Raw genomic sequence first — 26,266 nt, forward strand, 5'->3', positions numbered from 1 at the left:
TCATAAAACTGTACACTTAAAATAAGTGAATCTTATTGTCATGTAAATTATATCTCAATGGAGAGAGAAAAAGCACCTACTGTGTGCCCAGTTCCAGGTGCTGAGCACACAGCACAGAACAAATAAAGCTTTTCCATTGGAGCTAACTTTCTAATCAGGGTTAGACCTTTGAAAATGAATGAATGAATGAATGAATGCACATGTCAAGTAGTGAAAAGTGCTATGAATTAAAGCAGGGCAAGGGTGCAGGATGGCGGGAGAGGGGGTGTGAATCCTCTTATACAGAATGCGCAGGAAGGGATTCGCACGGATAAGACGGAAGTTGAGCCGAGACCTAAATTAGATGAAACCGACCGTCTCCGGCCGTCTTTGACTGGCAGAGGCCAGTCGGGGGGCGGAGCGAGTCCGGACCTCGGACCACTGGGAGTCGGCCGCCCGCTTCCGGCGGCGGCGCGGGGGCGGCCGAGAGCCCGGAAGTCCGTCGAGGGCGGTGAGTCCCGCGGCCGCGCGGGGGCGGCCGGGAGACCGGAAGTCCGCCGAGGGCGGTGAGTCTTGCGGCCGCGCGGGGGCGGCCGGGAGACCGGAAGTCCGGGGATGGCTGTGTGTTCCGGCTTCGGGGCGGTCAGGGGCTGCCTGGGAGGTAAGCGCGATACTGGCCTTCCCGGCCATGGCCACCCGGGCGGGGGCCGGGGCTGCGGTTGCCGGCGCCGCCGTTGTCGCGGTGCTCTCGGCCGCGCTCGTGCTCTACGGGCCGCCACTGGACGCAGGTACTCCGCCGCGGGCTGCTGGTCCGAGCGGGAGGCGCCGCCGTGGGGCCGGGGTCGCGCGGAGCCGCGGGTCCTGGGTCCACCTGGGGAGGGGTCAACCGAGGGACCCCGAGGCCCCCGGCCAGGCCTTGGCTGCTGAATAGAGCGGACTGTGTAGAAAGAATCGGGCGTAAACGGGACAAGTGCGTCCGACTATGGAGAACCATCCCTTCCTGTATGGTTTTCCTCTCTTGCCCTGCGGATATTATTGTACCTAAGATTTTCCAAACCGATGGACAGTGTGTTGTATTATCTCACTTCTCCCAACAACGTGGAGAGGCTGCTGTTTTGTATAGAAGGAGGCCCTGAGCCAAGGTTCCCAGCCAGAAAGTAGCTGAAATGGTAAAACGCGTTTTGGCTGTAGTCCTTAGCAGCAGGCAGGACGGAGAGTAACTGTTAGGGGGGTTTGGCTGTTTGGTTTTGGACACCGTAGTTCCAGGCGATTTGAGGAGCATTGAGGGGCCCCTCAGCTTCTGCACTTCGCTCAGTCACACCAGCCCAGGCGCTTCTGGGCACCAGTTTGTTCGGAGATATTTTATCGGTCGCAGTTAGTCTTAAATTCGTACACTCCGTGATTGGTTAGCAAGATTTCTCTTTGAGTCTGCGTGAGATTTCATTATTAGACCGAGCTGCGGAGCTTTTACCAAAAACTGGCTTCCCATCCCAGCTTTAGGGCATCTCAGTTAATTTGAAGATTGCTGTCACATGTTCCAAATTAGCTACGGTTCACATTAAATTAAAGCAAGAAACATTGGTATTGTAAAGTTGTGAGTGGCAAGTAATTCTAGAAAACAGCCCAGAATAAAGAAATCTGTTTAACTCTCCTCAGCCACACTTCTTTAAAGCAAACCAAAACCAGACAGGTGTGACCTGTTCTTCTAGATTCAGAATTGTATGAAGACAAATTACTAGGATAAATTTCAAGTTGCCTCTTGCCAAGGCCTTTTTATCCTTAAGAACTTTGATGTTCATATTTCAGTATTTCTGTGGATAAGTCCAAATGGTGCATGTCAGTAAGCCAGCTGAAACTTGCTTCTCTGTGGAGTATAGGGAAGTTTAACTGACCTTCCTTCGGCCCTCTCACTAACAGGTGTCGGTCTCAGGTGAGTGTCACAAAACGCTAACGAGCAGGGAGGATCGTGCTTTAGCAGTCATACAATTGCAGTTAAAAAGTGAAAATGCTGTACTTCTCAACAGTGATGTTTTTTACCCATCCCAAATTGGTTTCAGAAGGCATTTGAGAAGGATTTGACTTGTCTTTTGGTTGGTGGCGTGATTATTTGATTTAAAAAAAAAAAAAATTCTTCTGCCTGAAAATGGCAGCATTTTGGTAAACTGGTGTCTGATGCCCTGGCTTATCCGTTCCTAACAGTGGCATCTTCACAGGTCTGTCTCCGAGCCTCAGTTTCCTTGTCTGTAAACGAAGGATAAACTGGCTACGAGTGAGGAGAGTGAGCCAAGATGCCGTTAATTCCTCAGGCATTTATCGAGTGGCTTATTCTGTGCCGGACTCTCTTCCAGGTGGCTGAGGGTGGGAGGCCAGCCCTTAAGTCACAGGTGGGGGCTGTACCTCACTCTGTGGAGGCAGAAGGTGCAGGGGTGGCCCTGGGATTCTCTGTGTGGCTATAGCTGCTTAAAGTGATGGCAGCTAATAAACCCAAAACATTGTAAGGGACTCAGAACGATCCGTGAGTGACTGATTAAGTTTGGATTCTGTCTTTACGATTTCCAGACTTTAAAAAGCACCTGTATTTATTGTTGTGGGGCATTTGGAGGAGAGAGCATTCTCCGATATCCTCGCATTGACCAGTCACGTCACGCGAGGTGTGTTCAAGTTTGACACACATGCATGGCAGGCGCCTCGGACGGCTCGTCAGCGGTCAGCAGGGCCGTCCTGAAGTCCGCCTGTAACAGCTGCGGTTCCTGTCCTGCAGCCGGCCGGGGAGCGCAGGCAGGGGTGTCTCACAGCCGCTCTGCACGGTGGCGGACAGTGCGTGGCTGGGAGTTTGGGGTGCAGGCGGCCTGCGGGAGGCTGGGGCGGGGGGCGGGGAGTGAGAGCTGGTTGCTCTGTTAGGTCAGCGCCTCTGTGGCCCGGCTCTGCGCCAGGCGGGGCTGGACTGATGGTTGAGCAAGCCTTGTTGTGCCTTTTCACGGCCAGAGGATTACGGCGATTCTGTTTGGAGTTTTAATCCTGTGTTGATTTGGAAGAAGGTAGGAAGGCGTTTGGATGGATGGTAATTAATATTCTTTTTACATCTTGGGGTCTAAGCATCCGTCTGATATATCGGCTAAGGAGGCGTTTACATCTACTCATTAAAGAAAATTACTTGAATAACTTTGTTGAGTGAAAAGTAAAATTGTAAGAGTGATAGAAGATAAAGCTGTTTTACCATATGTATGGAGCTGAGTCAGTCTCTGTTCTTCACTTGGATTTGTGACCCATGTCTGGTTTTCCTCTGCTGCTGAGATAATGGGAAGATAAAAATATTGGATGCCTTTTTTGTGAAAACGTTGTTCATATCAGCAAAGACCCTTTAATTCTAGAAAAAAATGCATGCTTTATTATCTGTTCATACATTGGGCTCTACAGAACAGAGGATTTCTCTCACAGCTGAGCTTTTTTAATAATATGGCAAAACATACAACACAGGAAGTTTTTCAAGAAAGGCCAATTAAAATTAGCTATTCATAGACAATTCAATGATCAAACTATTTTAAAATGCCACTTTGAACCCAGTGTAAGATGTGTTCTTTATTTAGAACGCCCTTTCCAGGTTATTTGATTAGTATCTAATTGAGTGTTGGAACCGTGACTGGAAAACGAGGTGGGAATAACATGAACCACCTGTCTGGCTTGAACAGACCGTGGAAAGTAGCAAAGGGGAGAAGAGACCTAATAAACTTGAAGGAAGATTACGATGAAATATGTGTAGTTTTTAAGTAACAGTATGTTAAATAAAACTTCCTGAAAGGTTAAGTAGACTTCCAAGACGTCTGATACATTCGAAGGAAATCTGGTCCATGCAACAGTATTAGTAGTGTTGTGTTGTTACTTCTGAACAGCATTTGCTTATAGAAATGAAATGATGAAACCTTTGGATAAAAATCTACAGCATTCATGTTAAGCCAGCTTTGGGAAGTGTTTTGATTAATGGGGTATTTTGTTCAAGTCTGTTCTTGATGTATGCTGGTAGACACTTACCTTTCTGAACATTTTCCTGTTTTTCAGTTTTAAATCGAGCATTTCCGCTGCATACGGCACGCTCAGTGACGGACATGGAGGCTGCTTTGCAGCTGGTGAGGAACGTGGTGCCTCCTCTGGCCGCCTGGCAGCACAAAGGGCAAGCTGGCAGGATAGGCGTGGTGGGAGGCTGCCCAGAGTAAGTGGCGCGGACGCAGCGTCCCTCTCTGGCTGCTCGCCTACCTGTCGTCCCGCCGTCCGTCCGTCCGTCCGTCCAGTTGGACCCCAGGGGTCATTTCCAAGTGTCCTCTGATAGTCTGGCAGCATTTTTCAGTGATGAACGTTTGATTGAATAGCTGAGAAAGCACGGGGCCCCGACTGGGTGAGGCTGTTTCCTCTTACTTTGTGCTCGCTGTCCTGACGGCGTTCGTTACCGTGAGCCTGTGTCGCTTCTGTCATCCGGGTAAAGACACTCAGCGTCTGCTTGCTTTCCTTCCTTAAGTTAAAGATATTCCTGGAAGTTCCTCATGAAATTTGACATATCCTAGCTATTTTCCAAGGCCTTTTTTCTCTTCTAGTTTAACATATTATGCTGCTGTGTCGACATATAAAGATTTGTAATTTGTCCTTGCTTGTAAGTGATACCTGCTGCCTTTGACTTAAATTCAATCTTGGTTACCATTCAGTTTCTGCTTCCTTTCTGTTTGCACTGATATGCTCTTTGCCTAGTCTTATATTTTCAACGGTTTAGCATTTAGTTGGCTGTATTTATTAAAATAACATGTAGCTAGGTTGTGTTTCTTTACCCAGTGTGACAGTGAGTGCTCTTTCTAAGTGAGGGGAATGTATTTCTTTTGTTAGCGAGGCTTGTATTCACACTGTGGGGTGAGTGTGTATGTCCGCTGTCCTGTCCTTTGGCATTTCGGGCAAGTTCGTGGCTCTGCCCTGGGGAGAGTGTCACACGTGCAGCGTGCCCTGAGCATGTGTCCCTGTTCGGGTTAGCAAAGCTCTTCTTCACCCCAGGGATTGAGGTAACAGTTACAGTCACTCATCTGATGTCAAGTTCACGGATTTTCCTTGCTGTGCTTGAAGTGCCCTTAAACATAGTTACAGGAGTTTCCGAGCAAGCGGGTGGAAGCAGGAGGGAGGTGTGCGAGTCTTCTCGTGTGTCCCCACGTCCGAGGTGACAGCTGCCTCTGCTCACCGCGGCTCTCGGGGGTGGGTCCTGCTCCTTGGGGCACCAGCCAGTCCAGGGGCTCCGGCCTGGGGTCACCTCGAGCACTCTCTCTCTCTCTGCAGATGCCTGTGGGACACTCTCCCTGTCTTCTCAGACCTCCAGGTTTTGTTTTGTTTTGCTTTGTTTTTTCCCCTAACACACATCCCTACCGTCCTCCTTGCTAACAGAACCCCAGTCTTGTTCAGTCGGTGTTGCATTTTCTCTTACTTGTATCTGTGTGCATTTCTGATAAATCAAGTGCTTTCTGTGTCTATATTAGTCTAGAGAGAGGTGTCATCTTTATGATATTAAGTCCTCTCATCAAGTGTACATCTTTTCTATTCTTTAATAGGTTTTAAAAATGTCCCCACAGAGTTATCATGTGTTTTATAAGGTTAATTCCTAGATGCTTTATGATTTTTGCTGGTATGGTAGATGCTATCATATATTCTAATCAGTTATTCCTGGTGTAGAAAAAAACATTTTTTTTCGGTTGATATAAATCTTGCCGAGCCATTGTATACTAGGAGATTCATTTTTTAACAGCTTTATTGAGGTCTGGTTGGTATACAGCAAGCTGCAAATGTTATAAATGTACAGTTTGGTAAGTTTGACCTCTGTATGGCCCCCTGAAGCCATCCATCAAGGCTTCAGTTTGAACATTCACATTTCAGAGAGACCTTGGGGCACCTGGCCAGGATCTGCCTCTCCTGACATGGTTCAGAGGCCTCATAGGAAAGATTGACTTTCCTGGAACTGATCCGTGTTAATAACCCTTTCCCGAGCTCCTACTGAGGGTTGGGCTGTGCCCGGGTGCTACGTGTCTGTGTAATTTACTGATAAGCCTGGTGTGCTTGCCTCATTCTCAGAAGTTTTTGACTGTAAATATCTTCTTTTTAGGTACACTGGAGCCCCCTATTTTGCAGCAATCTCAGCTCTCAAAGTGGTATGTTTGTTCATAGCTTCTTTTTCAGGATTTTTCTAGTAAAGAGTTGGATTATTTAAATATGACTGAAGGAAATGTTTTCTGAATATTCTCTCAATATTCAGAGAAATCTGAATAACATTTTGGGTAATCATGGGAAGAGACGTACCTTTAAATCTACCCTGACCTCTTGTGCAGCCACAAAGTAACTTGGATTGGGACTCATTTTCTTTTAAACTAAACATTTTTTAGAATTGTACTTCACCGCAGTGATCCAGGCTGCCTTTTCAGTCCTAGCATAAGCAGTGGACATCTTTTACCTTGGCAGTTGTCACGGCAGCGTTTTGATCAAGTCCTGAGGGCCCAGTGGCACAGGGACTGTGACATGGGCTGTGCTCCCTGCGGACCTTGTAGTGATGCCACCTGAGCCGGGCGGGGCCACCTGCCTCTCTGGTGGCAGCAGAAGTCCGCCTCTCTTCCCAGGCCTTTCTTAGGCTCTCAGCCGCCTCCTGGCTGTGGGTTACCTGCGGCAGTGGGTGCTTTTCTTTGGCGGACAGTGCTACGGAATTCGCACGGTTGTACCAGAGCCACCAGCGCTCTGAGTGTCTGTCGGGTGAGTGCCGCGTTAAGCCGGCCTCCTGTGCCCCTCCTCAGGGCGCGGACTTGTCCCACGTGTTCTCCACCCAGGATGCCGCGCCTGTGATCAAGTCGTACAGCCCGGAGCTGATCGTTCACCCGGTTCTGTGAGTGGGGCCCCGGTGGGCGCGGGGCTTGTAGCCGCTCTCCTGGGTCCCGGGGTCGCCGCACCCTCGTGGAGCCGCTGAGCAGTAGCTGCGGTGCAGGGAGGGGGCGGGTGGGAGGGTGCTGTCGGAAGAAGCGAGGGAGCTGTAATGAACCCGCCTCTGTAGTCAGTAAGACAGACAGGCAGACAGTGTGCAGGAGACCTGGGCACCAGGGCTGCCCGGGCTGTGCCCTGTGGCCCGTCGGCAATGGCCAGAGGGTCCTAGGCCCGGGGGGGGCTGTGGGCCTGCCTGTGACAGTGTCTCACGTGGCAGCAGTAATGCCCGTTCGATCGTTCAGCAAGCGCTTCGTGCTGGACGCTGTCCTGGGTTCCACGGGGACAGCATGTGACTGGGCAGCCCAAGACCTGCCCCCGTGCAGCTTCCTCTCCAGGGCAGCCCTGTGCCCTGGAACTTTCTGCAGCGGTGAAGCTTTTCTCTCGGTGCTGTGCAAGGCTGTGGCTGCCGAGCGCTTGAAACGCGGCCAGTGGGACTCGGGCGCTGAGTTTTCACTTTGACTTTAATTACACGTAAAAGCCCCGTGTGCTCAGCGGCTACTGTATTGGGCCATGTACACAGCTTTGGAGGACAAACGAGGGAACAGCTTGTCAGGCGGTGCTGAGGACCGCAGGGAGGACGGGGCGGGGAGTGCTGGGCGCGTGCCTGTGTGTGGCGGGTGCTCCTAGGGTGCGGTGGGCAGTGGCGCAGGGCGTGGCATCCAGCGGAGGCGCAGACGCGGGGGCTGGGGGGGAGCGGGCGCAGGAGCTCGTGCTGCAGGCCTGCTGGGGACACTTAGTCTGGGGTGCTCAGGAGGGGCTGGGTGACCACAGAGGTTCAGGGCCACACTCTGCCGGTCGTGGGGGTCATAGTAAGGGTTCTGGCCCTTGGGGCCCAGGGCGGAAGCAGGCGTCCCGCTGGGAGGCTGTGGTAAGCCCCTGGGGACGCTTGCGTGCTGGGCTGGAGACCGGAGCGGGCCGGAGCCTGGCCACAGCAGGGGAGCGCAGCCCCGCGCTCGCTCCCGGCGGGCGGGATGCGAGACCCAGCAGGAGAGGAGCGTCGGGAAGCCACCAGGGTGTGGGCTGAGCAGCTTGTCATCTCCGCGGCCTGCTGATGTGCCGGCGGACGTGGCTGGTGGCCGTGTGGTGGGCAGGGGAGCCTAGATCTGGGAGTTGCCAGCGCGTGGGCTGCGTTTAAACAGGAGGCGAAGCTGTGTGTGGGTCGGGAGGGCCTGGCGCGCTGGCGGCGGGCAGCTGGGAGCAGACGGGAGGGACGTGGAAGGGGCCCGAGGGCATCCTGGGGCCGAGTGGAGAGCTTTGCGGACGGTCCTGGAAGAGCCCGTGCCTGGAGCCAGAAACGAGGCCTCGGCTCCCAGTGCAGGGTCGCCGGCAGCCCGAGGGGGGCTGCTGGGGGCCGGGGAGGGGGGGGCGTCTGGTAGCCTGTGGGCCCTGAGGGTGGCGGCCGGGCCTCAGAGTCGCGCGCAGCCGTCAGGCCTGGTCCTAAGGGGGGCTTCTGGTGTCGCGGGGGGTCGGGGCGCCGCCGGGCACACGCCTGCCCGCAGGCCTGAGGTGGGGACGTCTGCACCGCAGGTAGGAGTGCAGCCCGCCCTGCATCTGTGCGCCTGTGTGGTGGAACCAGACTGGCACAGGTCATTTTGGAATGAGTCATCGTGTCTTATTTTAACGTGTTTTACGTGTTTTTTCCCCCCGTGAGTCTTATTTAAAAAAAAAGAAAAAGGAAAAGAGAGTGTTGTATGATCATGATTATATACCCTGCATTATTGACTCTATTTCTGATGGGAAGGAAGTTCCATTTGCCTCAGCTTTGCTGAGACCCAGATCCGCTGCCTACCTTTGCGGAGTTCGCAGAAACACGTGGACCACTCGAGTAAACTGCTGGGGTCCGTCCCGGGGCCTGGCAAGGGGCCCAGCACGTGAGAGGCTCCGTGCTTCGAGAACGGAAGAATACGCCTCTGCCGCCCTCGCGTCACGCCGTACTGGCTCCTGGTCTCCGTGCAGCCGGGCCGGCCTTCGTCCTTTCCCGTAAAACAGCCCTTTCTCCCCGTGTTTCCTGCCCCTGCTGCGCCCTCCTTCTCCTGTCTGCTTGTCCCGAGGGGGTGGCTTCCCCCGCGAGCCTCCTAAGTGGAGGTGGCTTTTCCTTTGTTCCCCCAGCCACCGGGTCGGAGGTGGGATGTGCGTCCTCCCGGACCATCACCTCTCGTTCCAGAACCTCCAGCTCCTTTGAAACTCACATCCACTGACCCAGTACCCCTTCTCCCTGCAGCTGTCTCGGGCCCCCATCAGTCCGGGGATGTTAATGTCTCGCCACCATTGCTCCCGGGACTGTTGCTAATGTGTGCGTAGGGAACTGCTTTACTGGGATATGATTCACGATAAGATCCACTGACTCTGATTGTACAGTGGTTTGCGGTGTGTTTACCAGGTTGTTACGTCGCAGATAACCTTAGAACACCCCCACCACTCCAAGCCGGAAGCCCCTCCCCGTCGCCACCCCGGCCTGAGGCGACCTCTCAGCCGCTTGGCTTCTGAACGTTTGCCTTTTCTGATCACGCCTCCTGCATGGAGTCAGGCGCTTGCGAGGTCTCTTGTGCCTGCCTTCTTTTACTTAGCATCTTGTTTTCGAGAGAGTTGTCCACATTGTAGCACGTGTCAGTGCTCTGTTACTCTTTAACAAACAAAAACAAAACCCAGAAGTACCCCCCCCCCCACCCCGCCAGCTGCTGGCAACCGGCAGTCTCTTCTCTGTGGGTGAGTTTGGTGTTGTATTTTTGCGGTTTTTTTGTTTTGTTTGTTTGCTTTAAAGTTTCCACGTATAAGAGATAGCATACGCTATTTGTCTTTCTTGGGCTTGTTTCACTTAGCAGAACGCTCTCAGGGGCATCTGAATGTTGAAAGCTAGACAACTATGGTGGGGTCCTGGCTGGGGTCCTGGAACAAGAAAAGGACATTGGGGGAAAATCTGGAAAAATCTGTAGTTTCATTAATAAAGTAAACAAGTAAATGAAAATTTTAAGTAAGCTGTTTTGCCCTTTTCCTTTTTTAGTGACAGCCCCAGTGCCGTCCAGGATGTGGAAAAGTGGTTGCCCCGACTGCACGCCCTGGTCGTAGGGCCTGGCTTAGGCAGAGACGACGCTCTTCTCGAAAACGTCAAGGTAACGTGTAGAATTATTAACCACGCCTGTTCCGACAGGCTCGGCCCTTAGATCGGGGGAGTCTGATGGAATTGCATTTTCCGTGGTTTGTTGCTCTGTGTGCGTCTTGGAGGAGGAGTTGAGACGGATAGAACGTGGTCTGGGGAGTAGAGGAGACGCTAGGCGTAAAGGTAGGGAGGCGCTTAAACCAGAGCGGGGCCCCGCTGAACGGCGCGCTCTCGCTCCTGAGGCTCTGGTCTCAGGCTGTGGCCGAGGAGGTCTCCGTGGGGCCCGACGTGACCAGAGTCCCAGCGTCCGGGCTGAGCGGGCTTAGCGGTGGCCGGGCGGGCGCTCAGGCTCGCGGTCGCCTCCCCGCGACCCCTTCCTGCTGGGGACCCCTGGCGGCCTGCTCCTGGTGCCCCCTGTAAGGGCGCGGTGCCCCCCCGGGGCTGGCCGAGGGCCACGCTCTGTGAAGCGCTCTGCACGGTGCCCGGTTGGGCGCACGGAGCAGGCCCAGTGGGAGTCTGTCACAGTGAGCCAGTGGGAGAGGGTGCTTCTGGGTTGTTCTGGCGACTTCACCGTTGCTGTAAGTTGTGCGCTTAGAAACGTGAAAGGTGTTCTGGTGGTTTTAGCTTTGTGTCATCAGCGGGTCCTCTTGAAAGCCCTTGTTACTTTAATTTCTTAACCTGGTGCTTCTCTGACCACCTGAGGTCCTCACTGGTCTAGAAATCCCTGGGCCTCGGGCCCCACGGGCCAGTTGTTCTGCTGCCTTTGCACTCTCTTCTGTCCCCTGCCGTCCTTTTCAGCTAAAGCCAGCGTAGCTGGCGCGGGGTGATGGGGGAGTGGGCAGGAGACCCTAGTTCACCCTCACGTGTACACGTGCATTCGTTTACTTTTTCGTTAATGATTTATGCTCTTCCTTATTACTGAAACTTTATGCCTGCTTTAATCTAAAAAGATGAAACTAATTTTTTAGCCTTAAAAAGTTGAAATAGAAGTAAATACTATCCTGGATCAGGGAAAATAGACAGCTCGGATGGCACACCAGCCCCACATTCTGTATGTTCCCGCTGCCCAGGTCCTCCGATGCTGCCCTGGTGTCACTCTCTGAGGGGACACATCTCGGGGACCTGCTGAGCTCTTCCTGCCCTCCTTGGGGCCCTTCTCAGTGCCCCCAGACCGCCTGCCCCAGCTCCAGCCCTGGGAGGTGTCGGCTACGTGCCTCGAGGGGGCTAGCGGTCATAGTGAACCTGATTTGCCACCCTCGTTTCAGCAGCTGGAGGGGCTCTTGGCCCAGCTTCTGCTTTTTGAGTTAAACTGAACAAAAGCTCAAGGGAAAGAAGGTGTAGGGCGCTGTGAGTGTTGGTTGGACTTGCCTAGCAATCTCTGTGGGTAAAGAACATTTTAAAAGGCAGACGTGTGTTTGCTTTACCAGAATTTAGTGAGAACGTGAATTTTAAGGGTCCCTTCCACGAAAAATCTTTCCAGCCTTTAGGGTGAAAGCTGAGGCTGGAAATCTCACTTTCTTCAAGCCCATGAATTATCACTGAGGAGAAACAGTAGCCGTGACAGGTGACTGGGGATGGAACTGAGCAGGAAATGTGTTTTCGACTTTAGCGTCGATAGTTGGTCCATTTGTTAATTGCCTTTTTCAAACGGTTTGGTTAAAACACATGTACCCTCTGTAGGACATGATGCTAAGTGAAGTAGGCCAGGTGCAGCAGGACAAACACTGCACGATCTCACTTCTGCGTGGAGTCAAAAATAGGTGAGCTCGTAGAAGCAGAGAGAAGGGTGGCTGTGGGGCGCTGGGGGTCAGGGGAGTGGGGAGAGTTTACATTCTCCCCCGGGGAGGTGACGGCGGTGTTGGTTAGCTTGACTGGTGATTATTTCATTGTCATCTGCACGGGCTCGCCTTGGAGATACCGGGGGTTCGGTTCCGGACCACTGCAATAAAGCGAATTCTCGTCATAAAGCCAGTCACGTGAATTTTTTTGGTTTCCCAGTGGAGATAAAGTTACGTTTGTGTTATACTGTAGCCTGTTATGTGTGCAATAGCATTATGTCTAAAAAACAGTGTACTGTTTTTCAGAAAAGCGCTGAAAAGCGCTAACCGCCGCCTGAGCCTTCAGTGAGACATCGCTGTTTTGCTGGGGGAGGGTCTGGCCTCCACGCTGGCGTCTGCTGAAGGCTGGGCGGCTGTGGCAGTTCTTGGAACGAGGCTGCAGTCACGTTTGCCGCGTTCACAGACGACTCCTCTCACTGACGATTTCTCTGTAGCGTGCGCTGCTGGTTGATGGCATTTTACCCCCAGTAGACCTTCTCCCACAGCTGGGGTCAGTCCTCCCACACCCTCCCGCCGCCTTATCATCTGCGTTGAGGTGATATCCTGCACCTGTCGTCACGCCAACAGCTGACTTCAGTGTCTTACGTGGGCACAGTTTGTGGCACCCAAAGCAGTCACAGTAGTATCGGCAAAGGTCACTGATCACTGATGATCCCAACATAGTGAGTATAATAATGAAAAGTTTGAAATAGTGCAAGAATCACCAAAATGTGACCCAGAGACAAAAAGTGAGCAAATGCTGTCGGAAAATGGCACCGAGAGCCTCGCTGCACGGACGGGTGCAGCTCCCCTGACCTCGGGTCCCCCGTCCTCTGTCCTCGTCACCGTGCTCCTCCGACGGGGGAACGGCTCAGCCGGAGCCACGTGCAGACGTGGTGCGGTCCCTGTGCTGCGTGTCACCACGCTTACGAGTTCCCAGAGCAGCCCTCTAGTAGCCGTTAGTGTCGTTTGCATTTTAGGAAACTGATAGAGATGACGTCTGGGCGGGTATCAGACTCCCGCGGTCACCCAGGTAGGACGAGTGGCCTTTAGCTCCAAAACGTCTGGTGCCAGCATCGGTACCTCGGTAGCGAAGCTCTGAGAGAAGCATGTGAGCTTGTACTTGTAAGAGCATCTTCAGGGGCTGTGTAGGTAAAGAGCAGTATTCTTTGGAATCATGCTGCGGGCTCTGGGGACAAACCCCACTGCTGGCCGGGGCGTGGTAAAGAATTGGCAGGTCTTTGTCCCCCGTCCCTCGCTCCCGGGACTGACAGGAGTGCCTTTTGTTCATGCTGGGCCCTTGGGCCGCACGGAGTTCGGGCAGTGAGATGACCAGGCTGACGGCTGTTCACAGCAGGAACGGGGGGCTCGTGGCGGGGAGGGGCGCAGAGTGAGCCCGGCTGCGGCGCGGGCAGCGGTTGGTCCAGCTCCGTGGGCGTGATGAGACCCCGGTGACCTGGGGGAGCTTCCTGGGGGGCCCCAGGTGCCTGGAGAGTGCCTCGTGTCTCCTGATTCGGCGGGGGTGGCCCAGGAGTTGTCAGGGGACCCGCGCAGGCCTCGCCCCTTGTGTCTCTCCATCTGGCTGCTCCTGATTTGTGTCCTGTAAAAGAAAACCGATAGAAGGCATTGCGAGCCCCTCAGGGACCACGTTGCAGAGGGAAATACCTAATGCAGGGAGGGTCCTAGTTTGTAGGCGGTGTGTATGGAGAGTCTGTCCACACCCACCTAGATGGCACGTAACGAAGCAAACTTTGATATGTTATTTGGCTGGAATACCTTAACTATTTTTTTCCTACAACCATATTACAGACAAGTGGGCTGTGATCAGCCGAGGAATATTGTATCTGAAATGCTAAAATAAGAAATAACGATTGATGACAGACACGCAGAAACACAGTCTGTATCAAGAGGGATTGCATGTGGATTTACGGTTATAAAAGCCAGAGTTCTCTGTGGTTCACGGTCTTTTCTCTGTGACTTTAAGTTCATAATAAAACATTTAGTATGTTTATCTTTAAAAACAACCCACTTTGCAACGTGCAAGTTAGAAATTGGGATGTGAGCGTGTGGCCGCCGCCCTTCCCAGCCTAGACTCGAGTTCACGTCTCCATGCATGGCCAGTGGACTGTCCGCCCTCTGCCTGTGAGACAGCAGTCGTGCTCATGGGAGTTCCTGGCGTGTCTGGAGCACTTCCTGGGTCCCAGCTAATACAAAGCACCGCACTGCGCTTTCCCCCTCGGTGCTGCACAGAGCAGGCATTTAGTAGATATTTCCTGAGTGAATTCATTATCTGGTGTCATCCATTAAACAACCCCGTTAGTTAGATTTCTGTTCTCATTCGTGTTTTTCCGTGAGGAAATTGAATCCTGGAGAAATTGAGTTACAGCCCCAAGGTGGTCTGTAGCAAGTAATTTGCTGCTTTTTTTTTTTTTAACAATTTTGTTGAGATTTTTACATACCATTCAACTCGCTCATTTAAGTGTACAATTCAGTGGCTTCTAGTATATTTATGGAGTTTGCAGCCATCACCACAGTCCGTTTTAGGACATTTTCATCACCCCAGAAAGAAGCCCCATCCCCGTTAGCACTTGCTCCCTGTTCCTCCCAGCCCCTGGCGACCACTAATCTACTTTCTGTCTCGATGGATTGGCCTATTCTGGACCTTCGTAGGAACGGCATCATACGGTGTGTGGTACCTTGTAATTTCAAGGCTCACCCTGTTGTGGCAGGTTGTCAGCACTTCACGCCTTCCGTTGCTGTGTGATAGGCCGTTGTATGGAGGACCGCGTTTTTAAAATCTATTCATCAACTGATGGACATTTGGGTTGTTTACACTTCCTGGCTATTACAGATAGTGCTGCTGTGAGCCCTCATTTACAAGGTTTTTTGTGGATTTGTTTTTATTTCTATGGGGTATATACCTAGAGTGGAGAAGCTGGAGCACACGACAACTCCGCTTGGTGTCTTATCTAAGGGTTTTGCCTGACCCAAGATTTACTCCTGTGTTTTCTCTTAAGAGCTTTATTCTTTTAGCTCTGTGGTCCCTTTTGAGTTAAGTTTTGTGTATGGTGTTAAGGAAGGGGTCCAGTCCAGTTTTATATCCAGTTGTCCCAGCACTTCTTCGGGCCAGTGAATTCTCCAGGCATCCTTGTTGAAAGTCAGTTGACATCAATGTGAGGGTTGATTTCTGGGCTCTCCTTTCTGTCCCATCGATTGTACAGCTGTCCTCGTGCCAGTAACCACACTATCTTGATTATTGTATCTGTGCAGTAAGTTCTGGAATCGCAAAGTGTGGGTCCTCCAGCTTTCTTCTTTCCAGCATTGTTTTGGCTGTTCTGGGTCCCGTGAGTTTCCATGCGTTTTAGGATCAGCTTGTCAGCTGCAGAATGGACAGCTGGGATTTGGGTAGGGGTCACCTTGAATCTCTAGGTCAATTTGGGGATCACTGCTGTCTTAACAGTATGGAGTCTTCCAGTTCTTAAGCTGGTTTTGAACCAGAGTTTGTGGATGTAGGATGATGTAGGATCTTGACTGACCCGCCTAGTATCTGTGCTCCTTTTGCAGCTTGTTGTTTTCCTTGATGGATGTGTCTTGTTTTCCTTGGTGGATGTGTCTTGGAGACTTTTCCTGGCAGAATATGCAGATGTTCATTATTTTTAGTGGCCTCATCGTAATACGCTGTAATGTATTTAACGAGTTCATTTCAGCTGTTTACAGCATTTTTTTCTATTAGTGATGCCTTGAACATTTCTGTATATCTGTTTGTTTCTTTTGGGTGTTTTCTTTAGGATAAATTTATAGAAGTTCCATTGCTGAATCAAAGAGTATCTGTGGAAGGTGGAGATACTGAATAACATCCTCTGAACTGAGAAGGAACTTTAAGACCGAAAAACGAAGCAGGCAACTGAGTGAAGTGCAGTTCTGGAGTTTACGTGGGGACTGACATACAGGCAGGATCGGGTGGAAGATGACCGACCCAGGTGTCCCTAGCTGCACGGAAAGGGTCCAAGGGGATTTCTGAAAAAAGAATCTGACCCCCAAGTGAGACGCATGTCTGCACTGATGGGAACTGGGCTTTATTTCTCCCCCCACCCCGGGGGGGTCTCTGCAGAGGCACTCCTCCAGTTTTCATATCAGACAAAGATGGTCAAGTCGATTGGGAACTTGTCCAGCTTGGGCGCATTCCTGGCGAGTGGGCTAAAGCTCAGTCACTCACGCAGGGAGGGGAAGGGGCAGGGCTGCGGGCCTGAGATGGAGCCGACAAAGTGGGGTCCGTGTGGTCCAGCCACACAGTGCAAACCTGAAACGTTTTTGAGAGGTGCTCCCAGATTTCTCCAGAAGCTTGTAGCGGTTTGCTCTCCAGCAAGGGCTGCCCTTGCCGGGATGTGCTCTGGGGAGCTGTCACTCCTTACTCCCCCTCCTCGTGTGTAGAAAGCTCCTTGTTCCACTTTAGCCCTCCTGACCTGTGTGTGGCTGGCTCCTTCCTTTGCCCATTCTTCCCTTGGGGGGGGTGGGGGTGGGGTGTGTGTGTGTGTGTGGCTTGCTGCCTCGTCACGGCATGTGCTGGTGGCGCTGACCCTCCAGATACCGTGACAGGGTCAAGTGCATAGGCCCTCTGAGCCATGGAAGCAAGACCAGCCCCCCGTTCTCTGCGTCAGGAGGCCGAGTGTCACATTGTGTGTTACTCATGTGCTCCCCGTGGTGTCGGCTCACGTCTCCCGGGTCTGAACATTCACTGGGCCACTGTCTTTGTAAGAGCTCTAGTAGGAAAGTACAAAGACTCAGAAAATCTGAATTGGTTCTAACAGTAACGCCCGACTTGGGGCAGACAGAGCATTTCCACTGTTTAAGAAGGAGAGAGGGCTTCCCTGGTGGCGCAGTGGTTGAGAGTCTGCCTGCCAATGCAGGGGACACGGGTTCGAGCCCTGGTCTGGGAAGATCCCACATGCCGCGGAGCGGCTGGGCCTGTGGGCCACAATTACTGAGCTTGCGCGTCTGGAGCCTGTGCTCCGCAACAAGAGAGGCCGCGATAGAGGCCCGCGCACCGCGATGAAGAGTGGTCCCCGCTTGCCACAACTCGAGAAAGCCCTCACACAGAAACGAAGACACAACACAGCCATAAATAAATAAATAAATAGATAGATAGATAGATAGATAGATAGATAGATAGAAAGAAAGATAGAAGAAGAAGAAGAAGAAGGAGAGAGGCTTCTGTGGGCCCCGTACCCTGACCCTCCACCGAAGGGGCTTTTGGACACACTCCCAGCACTCGGACCAGCGTCGGCAGGTGTGACTGAGGCCCTCGGGCAGGACAGCCGTGCTGGGTGAGGCTGCACTCCTCACTGCTACTCTACGGACGTGGGCTTATCTCCCAGTGTTTTAAATTATCCCTGCCTATCATGTATCTCGTTCACCGTTCTAACGTTTTCTGTTACCCAGTGTTTTATCGGGTAGAAGTCCTCTTCGCATGCTGTTGCCATAAATGCCCTTGTCATGAAATACTGGTTCATAATAATCAGCAGTCATGTTGATCAGACACACATATAATTTTCAAGCGAAAAACCTCAAACTTTTAGTATAGCCTTCTCAGAGAGAAGTGATTCACTGTTCATTATTACGGTCAGTGATTTGAAAACACGTGAAGTGTTACTTATGAGAAACAGATAAAAACAAAGGAGTCGGGGAATTCCCGAGACTTCAGCGCTCTCAGCTCGCAGTCCTGAGCGGTAGAATCTGTAGGAGATTCGGAGGTGCCGGCTCAGCTTCGTGGGCTGGCCTGGGACCCAGCACTGCGTGACGGTTCCCGTGGGCTCTTGTTTTCAGAGTTCCCAGCGCCCTGCCTTACAAAGGCTCTTTTCTGATTATTTTATGCATTTGCTTTATTATTTCCTGTCTGTTGGATGATGGCCTGATGTTGAAGTCCGTCAGGAACGGCTCGGTTTCTTTTACCTTCTCTGAGAGGCGACGGGCTTGTTGCTCAGCCTGGCTTCCCTTCCTCGCAGGGCATTTTGGAAGCGTCCAAGGCCAGGGGCATCCCCATCGTCATCGACGCGGTGAGTGCGGCCTCCTCTCCCGTCCCCTCCTCCCCGGGGCCCCCGCGGCCTCGCGGTGACCTGAGTCCTCGTCTGCAGGACGGGCTGTGGCTGGTCGCTCAGCAGCCGGCCCTCATCCAAGGCTACCAGAAGGCGGTTCTCACCCCCAACCACATGGAGTTCAGCAGACTCGCCGAGGCCGTGGTGAGTCAGCTGACGTCCCGGGCAGGGGTGAGGGGTGCGCCCTGCGGCTCTGCCCCGGCTCGTCCTGCGGTGCACCTGCGGGGACAGACGTGCAGAGGTGGGTGGACATGTGCATTCCCGGGTGTGTGTAATGATGGGGCATCTTCCAGTTAGCATGTCTTTGACTGGATGAAAGGTGGCCTCTGGGGTCAGCCCGCCCTCCTGCCACCGTGCACCCTGGGCAGATCACTCCATCCCTGCCTCTGCCTCTGTGAAATGTGGAGCGTGATGGAATCTGCGTCATAGGGTTTGTGAGGACGAAATAAAATAATACAGCTGACCCTTGAACAGCGTGGGTTAGGGGCGCTGAAGGCTGCACGCTGTCAAAATTCTGAGTGTGATTCACAGTCGGCCCTCCGGATACGCGGTTCCCTGTGTCCTTGGTCCTGCATCTGTGGATTCAGCCAACCTCGGATTGTGTAGGGCTGTGGTATGTACTATGGGAAACAATCCACATGTAAGTGGGACCTCGCAGTTCACACCAGCGTTGTTCAGGGGTCAGCTGTATATGTAAGCCCAGCGTCCTCACGTATTAGTGCCCGTGAATGTTTGCTCATTATCACTCGAAGTTGCATCCCTCGCAAACCTTTACAATCCCAACCATGGGCCAGTGGTCCTGACTCTGGGCCTCCTTCCCACTGGTGGACGGAAACGTCTCTGCACGTGGGGCCCGAGCTCGGCCGTCGGCAGGTGCCCAGCGGGCCCTCCCCCGGATGAGTCGGGATCAGAGAGGATGGGCTCTTCCCGTGTCTGATGACAGCTGTGTCTGTGTTGTCCTCCGTCGTAGCTGGGAGACCCCCTGGATGGCAGGGACCGCTGCAGAGCTGTGCTGAGTCTCAGCCGGGCCCTGGGCAACGTCACTGTGGTCCAGAAAGGGGAGCAGGACGTGATCTCTGATGGCGAGCAGGGTGAGTGGCCGAGGGCTTCACGCCACGTGTTGGCCGGCCACGGTGGGCCCCAGCCCCAGGGGGACCTCCTGTTCACACACGGTCGGTCACACACGGTCACACATGCACACGTACCCCCCAGAGAGAGGGACTCCCTGGTGAGCGTGTCAACCACAACTTCTGGAAAGGCCATTTTTGTCTTGTTTCTCGCTGTTTTGCGAAGGGAAGTGGCAGCGATGAGTGCTGGTCCTGGTCGACACCAGGTACAGGGCGCAGTTCCGTCCGTGCTGTGCAAGGAGAGCCCCGAGCGGAGGCTCTGGACAGCGGGCGACCCTGCAGGCCCGTGGCCGCCTCGCCTGAGGCACAGGTGCAGTTGCTTGAGTCTTTCACTGCTTCCTGTTGTTTTATAAAAACGCCCGGAAAACGGAGACACCCGAAGAGCCGCCAGTAGGGTGGGAGCCCCCGGGCCCGAGCGTGGCCGCAGAGCCCAGCAGGCCCGCCCGCGTCCGCACCGGGGCTCGATGCGTGGCGCCTCTGCTCCCTGCAGGCGAGCCCTCCTGTCACTGAAGTCTGCCCCGGAGGCAAGAGCTCACCAGGCGTTGACGAGGGAGCTGGACACACGGAACCGGTGCCCAGGAGTGTGCACACTCACACACACCGTCACACACACACGCTCGCTGTCACGCACTGGACAGGAGACGCAGAGAGCCTTCTCTGCGGGGCCCAGAAGCCGTGGGTCAGACGCTGGAAGGTGCTCTAGACTCTAACACAGAGAGCGTAGCAGCTGGTTAAGACGTTTTCCCAAGAGATAGAAACTTCTTGGCACAGCACAGACGAAGTCCCGGCAGGGCCGCTGCTGGTGCCGTGGGCGTCTCCTGGCGTGTGGAGCGGGTGCCCTGGGCCGGGGGCGCCGTCCCCACTCTGTCCCCGCAGACCCCTCAGTGCTGGTCGGGGGAGCTGGGCCTCCGCCTGCCGTGTCAGGACGGGCGGGGAGGAGCAAGGTGACGGAGCACGGCCCCTCTAACACGGCCCCCTCGCCCCGCAGTGCTCACGTGCAGCCAGGAGGGCAGCGGCCGCAGGTGTGGCGGGCAGGGGGACCTCCTGTCGGGCTCCCTGGGCATCCTGGCGCACTGGGCCCTCCTGGCCGGCCCCGAGAAGACCAACGGGTGAGTCACGTCTTTGTTCCTCCCGTGCTGTTTCAGCAGTTGCACGTTTAATAGGTGGCTGCTTGGAACATTCCGCTGAGGTGCCGGTGTCTCGTGGAAGAAGAGCCCCCAGGGCAGGGGTTGGTCCCAGGATGCTCGCCTGGGAGCTCCGGTGTCCCTGCTGGTGTCGGGGGTGCTGCTCGGGGGTCTGCGGCGCATCCTCTGCGGGACCGGTGCCTCGGGGGACACGCAGGCGGGGGCGGGGCGTGTGCCGGGGGGGACTGTGCACGGGGCGCAGCGCCCTGAGCGGTGGGGCCCGCCGTCGCCGGCGGGGGGTGAGCCCGGCAGCCCGCCCCTCGGGGCCCTCGGCCTCTCCTCGCTGTGCCCATCCTGGCGACCCTGGGGGCCTGCGGGGCGTGTGCGCGCAGGCGGGGCTGTGATGGGTCCAGGAACGTAGCAAGCAGCTCGTCCCCAGGCTCCAGTGTCTTCCAGGGCCTAGAAGAGCACCGAGCACTTACCCTGTGACCGAGCGCCGGTCTGGCTTGCAGCCGGGACGGGCCGCGTCCTAACCTTTCTCCAGGCGGACGGGCGTTTCTGATAGGCCCAGCGGCACGTTAGACTGAACTTGCCAGAGTGGGTCCCAGGGCGACCACGGGAGGGGCGGGGAGGGCCTGCGGTGGCCATGACGCCCCGCTAAGCCGCTCCCCCGCAGGTCCGGCCCGCTCCTCGTGGCTGCCTTCGGTGCCTGCGCGCTCACCCGGCAGTGCGCCCGCCAAGCCTTCCAGAAGCACGGCCGCGCCACCACCACCACGGACATGATCACGGAGCTCGGGCCCGCGTTCAGCAGACTCTTCGAAACCTCAGCCGGTGCAGACGGAGGGGTGGCCCCGACGGGGGAGCTGCGTTTGTGACGGGGCCCGCCTCCGGTCCGTCCGAGTCCGCGCCGTGCGGGTTGACGCAGACGGTGTCAGAGCTTGGAACGTAGCACTTTCTGGCTCAACTGCTGTGTGCCTGGAGATGTTATGATAGGAAACAAAGTATTCCTGAACTTTTCTCAGCTTCCGGGCCATATCAGGAAAGAATGAAGAGACTCACATGACAGCGAGACCGTCTGTCACCAGCTCAGCTGAGGTCGTGGGCTTTTGCTGTGCGATTCTTCTGTTTGCAAGAAGTTCCCCTCCTCCGGTAGTCCTCTCGGGGGGATCCCATCGCTCGTTTTCAAAGGTCTACGCGAATGATGTTTTCTTTCTTAAACTGAGGTCCCCGAACGGATGTAGTATTCATTCTTTAGCTCATTTTTGTTTCTTTTTGAATTGTGATTCGGTTGGACACGTCTGGGCAGAAATATTAAGCATTGCTTGTTTTGGTCAATTGGTTGAAATATTTCAGAATAATCAGAAATCTGTTAGAACTTGGAAACCCTTTTGGAGGCAGCTGGGAAGATCACAGAAAGGAAGCGAATGGGACCCTGACCCCTGAGTGCGCAGGTGGGGCCTCTGGGGTCCCTCACGCTCCCACTTCCCCTGGCCTGTGCGCCAGTCGGGTGCTGGCTGACAGGCCCCAGCGTGGCACATGGGAGTGGGAGGGACGCCTGGGGCTCCGGGGTCGGGCGGGAGGTGGCACCCAGGTTGGGGGCACCAACACTGTCCTCACGCCTGCTCACGGGGCAGGACGGCGGGTTCCTCTGCTTCGAGAGTGGGTGTGGCTTCAGGAACGTTCTGAAGAAGTTCTCTCTGAAACTGTAGTGAGTCGTCCCGTCTGCATCAGGTCAGCTTGGGAGCGGCTGTGTGAGCAGTTCTCTTCGTGGCCCGAGAGCTGGCTGTCTCCCGTCACACCTCTCTGCGGGGCTGGTTACAGCACGTGCGCCTGAGCGCACTCTCCGGCATCCGTGCCGCCTTCTGTGGGGCGGGGCCTGGCCTGGCCTGGCCTGTCCGTCTGTCCTTCCCCAGTGACTCCTGCTCTGTGGTCAGAAACCTCCCCGCAGAAAGGTCCCACTTCCTCTAAATAGTCGTGGACTTTCAAGATTTCCTTTAAAATGTTTACCATTGTTATTTCACATCTAACTGTAGAAGAGTTTAAAAGTGTCACGGACGTTTTCTCCTTTGGGGAATTACGCCTAAATCATGGTCTCTATTAAAAAGCAGATCTGGTTTACTTCAAGGGAGAGTTTTGTATTTTTTTCTTGAATAGCCAGAATCCACCTTTCAACTTAGTCCTGAGTGAGGACATTTTCAGATACTAGGGAGATAAAAACACGTAAGCCCGTCTGTCTAATGGTATGGTTTTCACCACTGCCTACCAGTACTGTTAAAATGAAGTACTGGGCTTCCCTGGTGGCGCAGTGGTTGAGAATCTGCCTGCCAATGCAGGGGACACAGGCTCGAGCCCTGGTCTGGGAAGATCCCACGTGCCACAGAGCAACTGGGCCCGTGAGCCACAATTACTGAGCCTGCGCGTCTGGAGCCTGTGCTCCGCAACAAGAGAGGCCGCGACAGTGAGAGGCCCGCGCACCGCGATGAAGAGTGGCCCCCGCTTGCCACAACTAGAGAGAGCCCTCGCACAGAAATGAAGACCCAACACAGCCATAAATAAATAAATTAAAAAAAAAAAAGTGTCTTCTCTTAAAAAAAAAAAAAAAATGAAGTACTAAGCCCGCAACGTAGCTATTCTTTCCATAGAAGACAAGATTCAGCCCACAAGGGAACTGTTGTGTTTTTGCCGTGAATCCCTTTGCTTGAAAAAGCACAGTTAAGGGCCCGTGCTTCTGAGTGAGGTGAGCGGTTGCTCCTTGTCCTTGGCAAACCCGGGCACTCTCTAGCTCCAGCCGAGGACACTCCGCCAGGAGACCAGCACCGAGGCACATCTGGTGGCCAGGTCAGGCTCCGGCCGGACAGCCTGCCCCGAGTTCTGAGTGGCCCTGCTTGGCTGGCCCGTGTCGGGGGCTGCCCGCCCTCTGGGATCCTGACTCCACTGCTCACGGGCTGGGTCCCTTGTAGCAGCTCAGCTTCTGAATGGGTTTCCTCATCTGCAGAACAGGAACCCCCTGCCTTTCAGGGTCAGGAAGGTCAGTGACGACGTTAACGCGGCTGCTGGGCCAGCCCGGCTGTGCGCGCGGCGCCTGACGGGTGCTGACCTGCTGCCCGGGGCCGCGCCCGCAGGATCAGTCAGTGCCAGCCCCACAGCGGTGGACGCGGGCTGGCCTGGCTGAGAGCTGGGGGGAGCGGCGAGAGGGTCACCCCGCTTCCCGCTGGCTGGCTGAACAGCTGTAGCCCTCCCGCCTGCGACAGAAAGGAGACGGAGCGCGAGGCCGTTGGCAAGCTCGGTCCCAGGTCGCCCGCGTCGTGCCCGCCTGTCACACCTGTGCCCTCACCCGTGTCACCCAGACTCCTCTCGAGCCACAGCGCTGGCCCCGTGGTGTCTGCTCAGAGGCAGCAGAGGACGGTACCCCAAGCACCAACTGTTTAAGAAAGAGGTCAAACAGAATAGAGGTGAAACAGAGCCTATCAGAGGAAACGGGCTGGACGCTCGCAGGGGTTTCCTCTGTTGGCGTTTTCTGTGGTTAACAGGTTACTTTGTAACCAGGAAAATAAATGTAAAACCGTATGCCCACACCCAGTCCAGCACTGCCCAGCACGTGGGGTACAGGCCGCTTCTCCTGCTTGAGACCAGGTGACCCCGGGGAAGGGGTCCCGCCTGCCCTTCCCATGACGTCTTCCGGGACCCCGTGTAGGACTGACGTCCTGGTCTCACAGTTTCAGGGCCGTCCCACGATGTCAGGCCCCGGGCTCAGGGGCCAAAGGCCATGGTGTGGGCTGATGTGACTTTACTGAACTACTGCGTCTGTGGCCGTCGAAACCCATCCTTCAGCACATCTACTAGCACCCGTGGGGCCATGACAGTTTGGTTTATTTTAAGGTTAACTGAGCAGCCACAACAGCAACTTTAACATCGAGCTTTTATCGTGACTTGAGGCAGCACAGAACCGCGCCGGGAGCTGTGGCCTCCGCATCCCGTGTCCTCAGCTCCCTGGTTTGGGGTCTTCTGTCCTCGGGTCCAGCAGCTCCCACGTGGACACGCCGCTCCTGTCCTGGGGAGGGAGACGGGCCGGGTGCGAGTCAGGGCGCGGGGGCGGGGGGCGGGAGCGGGGACAGGGCGGCTCAGGGTCGTCGGGGCTGCATCCCGGCCCGCACCTGCGGGCGGTGCTCACCTTGATGCTGACACCGTGGGCCGCCAGGTCCCGGCGCAGCGCGTCGCACGCCTCCAGCAGGGGCCGCCTCTCCAGGAGCTGCCGCCGCGCCTCCCCGGGGGCCTCCCCCGCGGCCAGAGCGAACTGCCGGACCTTCTGCCGGAAGCGGACCAGCTCCTCGACCACGCTGTGCAAGGCGGCCGGGCTGCCGGCCCCTGAAACACACTGCCGGGGCGCCGGGTGAGCGGACGGGGCCCCGGGCCGGGGAGGGGCCAGGGGCGCGGCTCATCTCCCCTCCCCTCGCCCGAAGGTCCCAGTCGCCCAGGCCGGTGAGCGGGGGCTGCCACTGCAGACGGCCAGCACCTGAGGGTCATTGGGCAGAGCCGGCAGGCCTGGGCCTTGTCGACCAAGGAAACCAAACCTGCTGGCTCCAGCCGCCGTTCAAGGCCCTGGACGTCCTGCGCACGGGTGGGCGTGCGCACAAACGCGCACACGCGCAGCCCCGCGGCGCTCTCCCCCGCGGCCGGGGACCAGCAGCGTGGGTGCCGGCCGGGGGAGCTCCAGGGCTGGCGTGGGCCCGGAGCCCTTCCAAGTTGCCAGGCGTCCTCCCCCCCACCCACCCCACGGAGGAGGGGCCGGCGGTCCAACTCCTTCAACCTCACGTGATCCGCAGCCACTGCTCCCACAGTAGAAGACGGCTCGTTACAGAAACGTGAGCCCCCAGCGGGCTCCGGGGGCGCCCCAGCTCGGGGAGGAGGAGGGCTTGTGGTGACCCAGCGGAGACCTGGCCCCCTCAGCCTAGTGTGAGCCACCAACAGGCCCTGGGCCGCCCAGGGAAGGCCGCAGTCCACTAGGGAATCAGTGTCTCTCGATAAACCAAACAGAAATCATCACAAAGATACGCGAGTCTTTGTGTTGAGGCCAGAGAAGCTCACAGCCTAACAAACAGTCCTAGGAGACGTCCCCGCTCACGGCCAGGGCAGCCGGCGCCAGGCCTCAGCTGGCAGGTCCCCCGGCCCGGCAGTGTGGGCTGTGCCCACGGCAGCAGGTGACCCGGCAGGGCCCACAGGGAGATCCGGGGCGGCGTGCCCCCGTGTGCAGTCCAGGCTCCCCTGTTAACAGCCTGTTCACACTGTTTTAGAAAGTGGCAACTATGGCCCTTTCCTTTCCGCTCCTGATCCTAAAAGGCTGTTAGGTGAGGCAGAGCGAGGCGGGCCCCCTGGAGGAGGAGGGACCCTGGCCTGGGGCGTCAGGCAAGGACGCTTCTGTGCAGAGGACAGCCTGCTGGGGGTGAGGGGAGAGGCGGCGGCCGCGGGGAGACAGGTACACATGGGGAGGGCAGCGGGTGAGTGATGTTGGGAGGTGGGAGCCCAGAGGGGAGGGAGGTGGCCCGGGACTGCTGGGAACGGGAGTCGAGGTGTCGGCGGTAACAGTCGATACGGAGAGGGGACCCAGGATCCCGGGGGCTGGCTCCGCCCGCCTAGGGCCAGAGCAGCTGTGGGCAAGCGCAGCGAGCACCTGGTGCCCAGACCCTCCCCGCCGAGAGCAGCCAGGCTCCTGGGAGAAAGGCCGACGCCTGCCTGCGACACAAGGTACCGGATGGGCTGGGAACCTCAGTGCAGGAAGCAAGGACGTGCCAAAGGGGTGGGGCCGTGTGCGGCACCGGCCAGCTCCACGCTCTGCCCCCCAGCCGCCAGCCGGAGGACCCGAGTCCACACTGGAGCGAGGGAGGGTCTCTGTGGCGTGGTCACGGTGCACGTCCCGGGCCCGGGACAGACAGTCACGGCCCAGAGGATGGCGTCACGTGTGCTGAGTCCCTGAGGGGCCGGGGTGTCAGAGTGGGAAGGCCATGGAAGGCCGAGGGACGCCCCCCACACACGGGACCGGAGGCTC

At 55.8% G+C, this 26,266-nt stretch overlaps 2 protein-coding genes across 5 annotated transcripts in view; one reads left to right on the plus strand and one right to left on the minus strand.

Moving 5' to 3' along the window:
* Positions 1 to 530: 530 nt before the first annotated feature.
* On the plus strand, positions 531 to 22,347 carry NAXD (NAD(P)HX dehydratase). Of its 4 annotated transcripts, XR_014237252.1 has the most exons (11): positions 633 to 767; positions 4,036 to 4,186; positions 6,104 to 6,149; positions 6,783 to 6,871; positions 9,968 to 10,076; positions 17,883 to 17,933; positions 18,012 to 18,116; positions 18,943 to 19,063; positions 20,088 to 20,208; positions 20,680 to 20,820; positions 20,900 to 21,039. XR_014237252.1 is itself a non-coding variant. In XM_082366253.1 (10 exons), exons 1-10 carry the CDS (start codon positions 595 to 597, stop codon positions 21,096 to 21,098), a joined length of 1,038 nt encoding a protein of 345 aa, XP_082222379.1. In that variant the 5' UTR covers positions 531 to 594; the 3' UTR covers positions 21,099 to 22,347. The 4 variants fall into 4 exon arrangements, 3 of the variants coding, with proteins under 3 accessions (XP_082222379.1, XP_082222378.1, XP_082222380.1); XM_082366253.1 differs by lacking the exon at positions 20,680 to 20,820 and having other exon boundaries at positions 531 to 640; positions 20,900 to 22,347; XM_082366252.1 differs by lacking the exon at positions 20,680 to 20,820 and having other exon boundaries at positions 20,900 to 22,347.
* A 1,725-nt stretch (positions 22,348 to 24,072) lies between these two features.
* Positions 24,073 to 26,266, minus strand: part of CARS2 (cysteinyl-tRNA synthetase 2, mitochondrial) — a 35,848-nt gene continuing 33,654 nt past the window's right edge. The window contains 3 exon segments of the mRNA XM_082366224.1: positions 24,073 to 24,231; positions 24,233 to 24,274; positions 24,395 to 24,598. Coding sequence (XP_082222350.1) covers positions 24,130 to 24,231; positions 24,233 to 24,274; positions 24,395 to 24,598 — 348 coding nt within the window. The 3' untranslated portion in view covers positions 24,073 to 24,129.

This window comes from Balaenoptera borealis (genome assembly GCF_965194805.1).
Source record: "Balaenoptera borealis genome assembly, chromosome: 18".
Taxonomy (NCBI): Eukaryota; Metazoa; Chordata; class Mammalia; order Artiodactyla; family Balaenopteridae; genus Balaenoptera; species Balaenoptera borealis.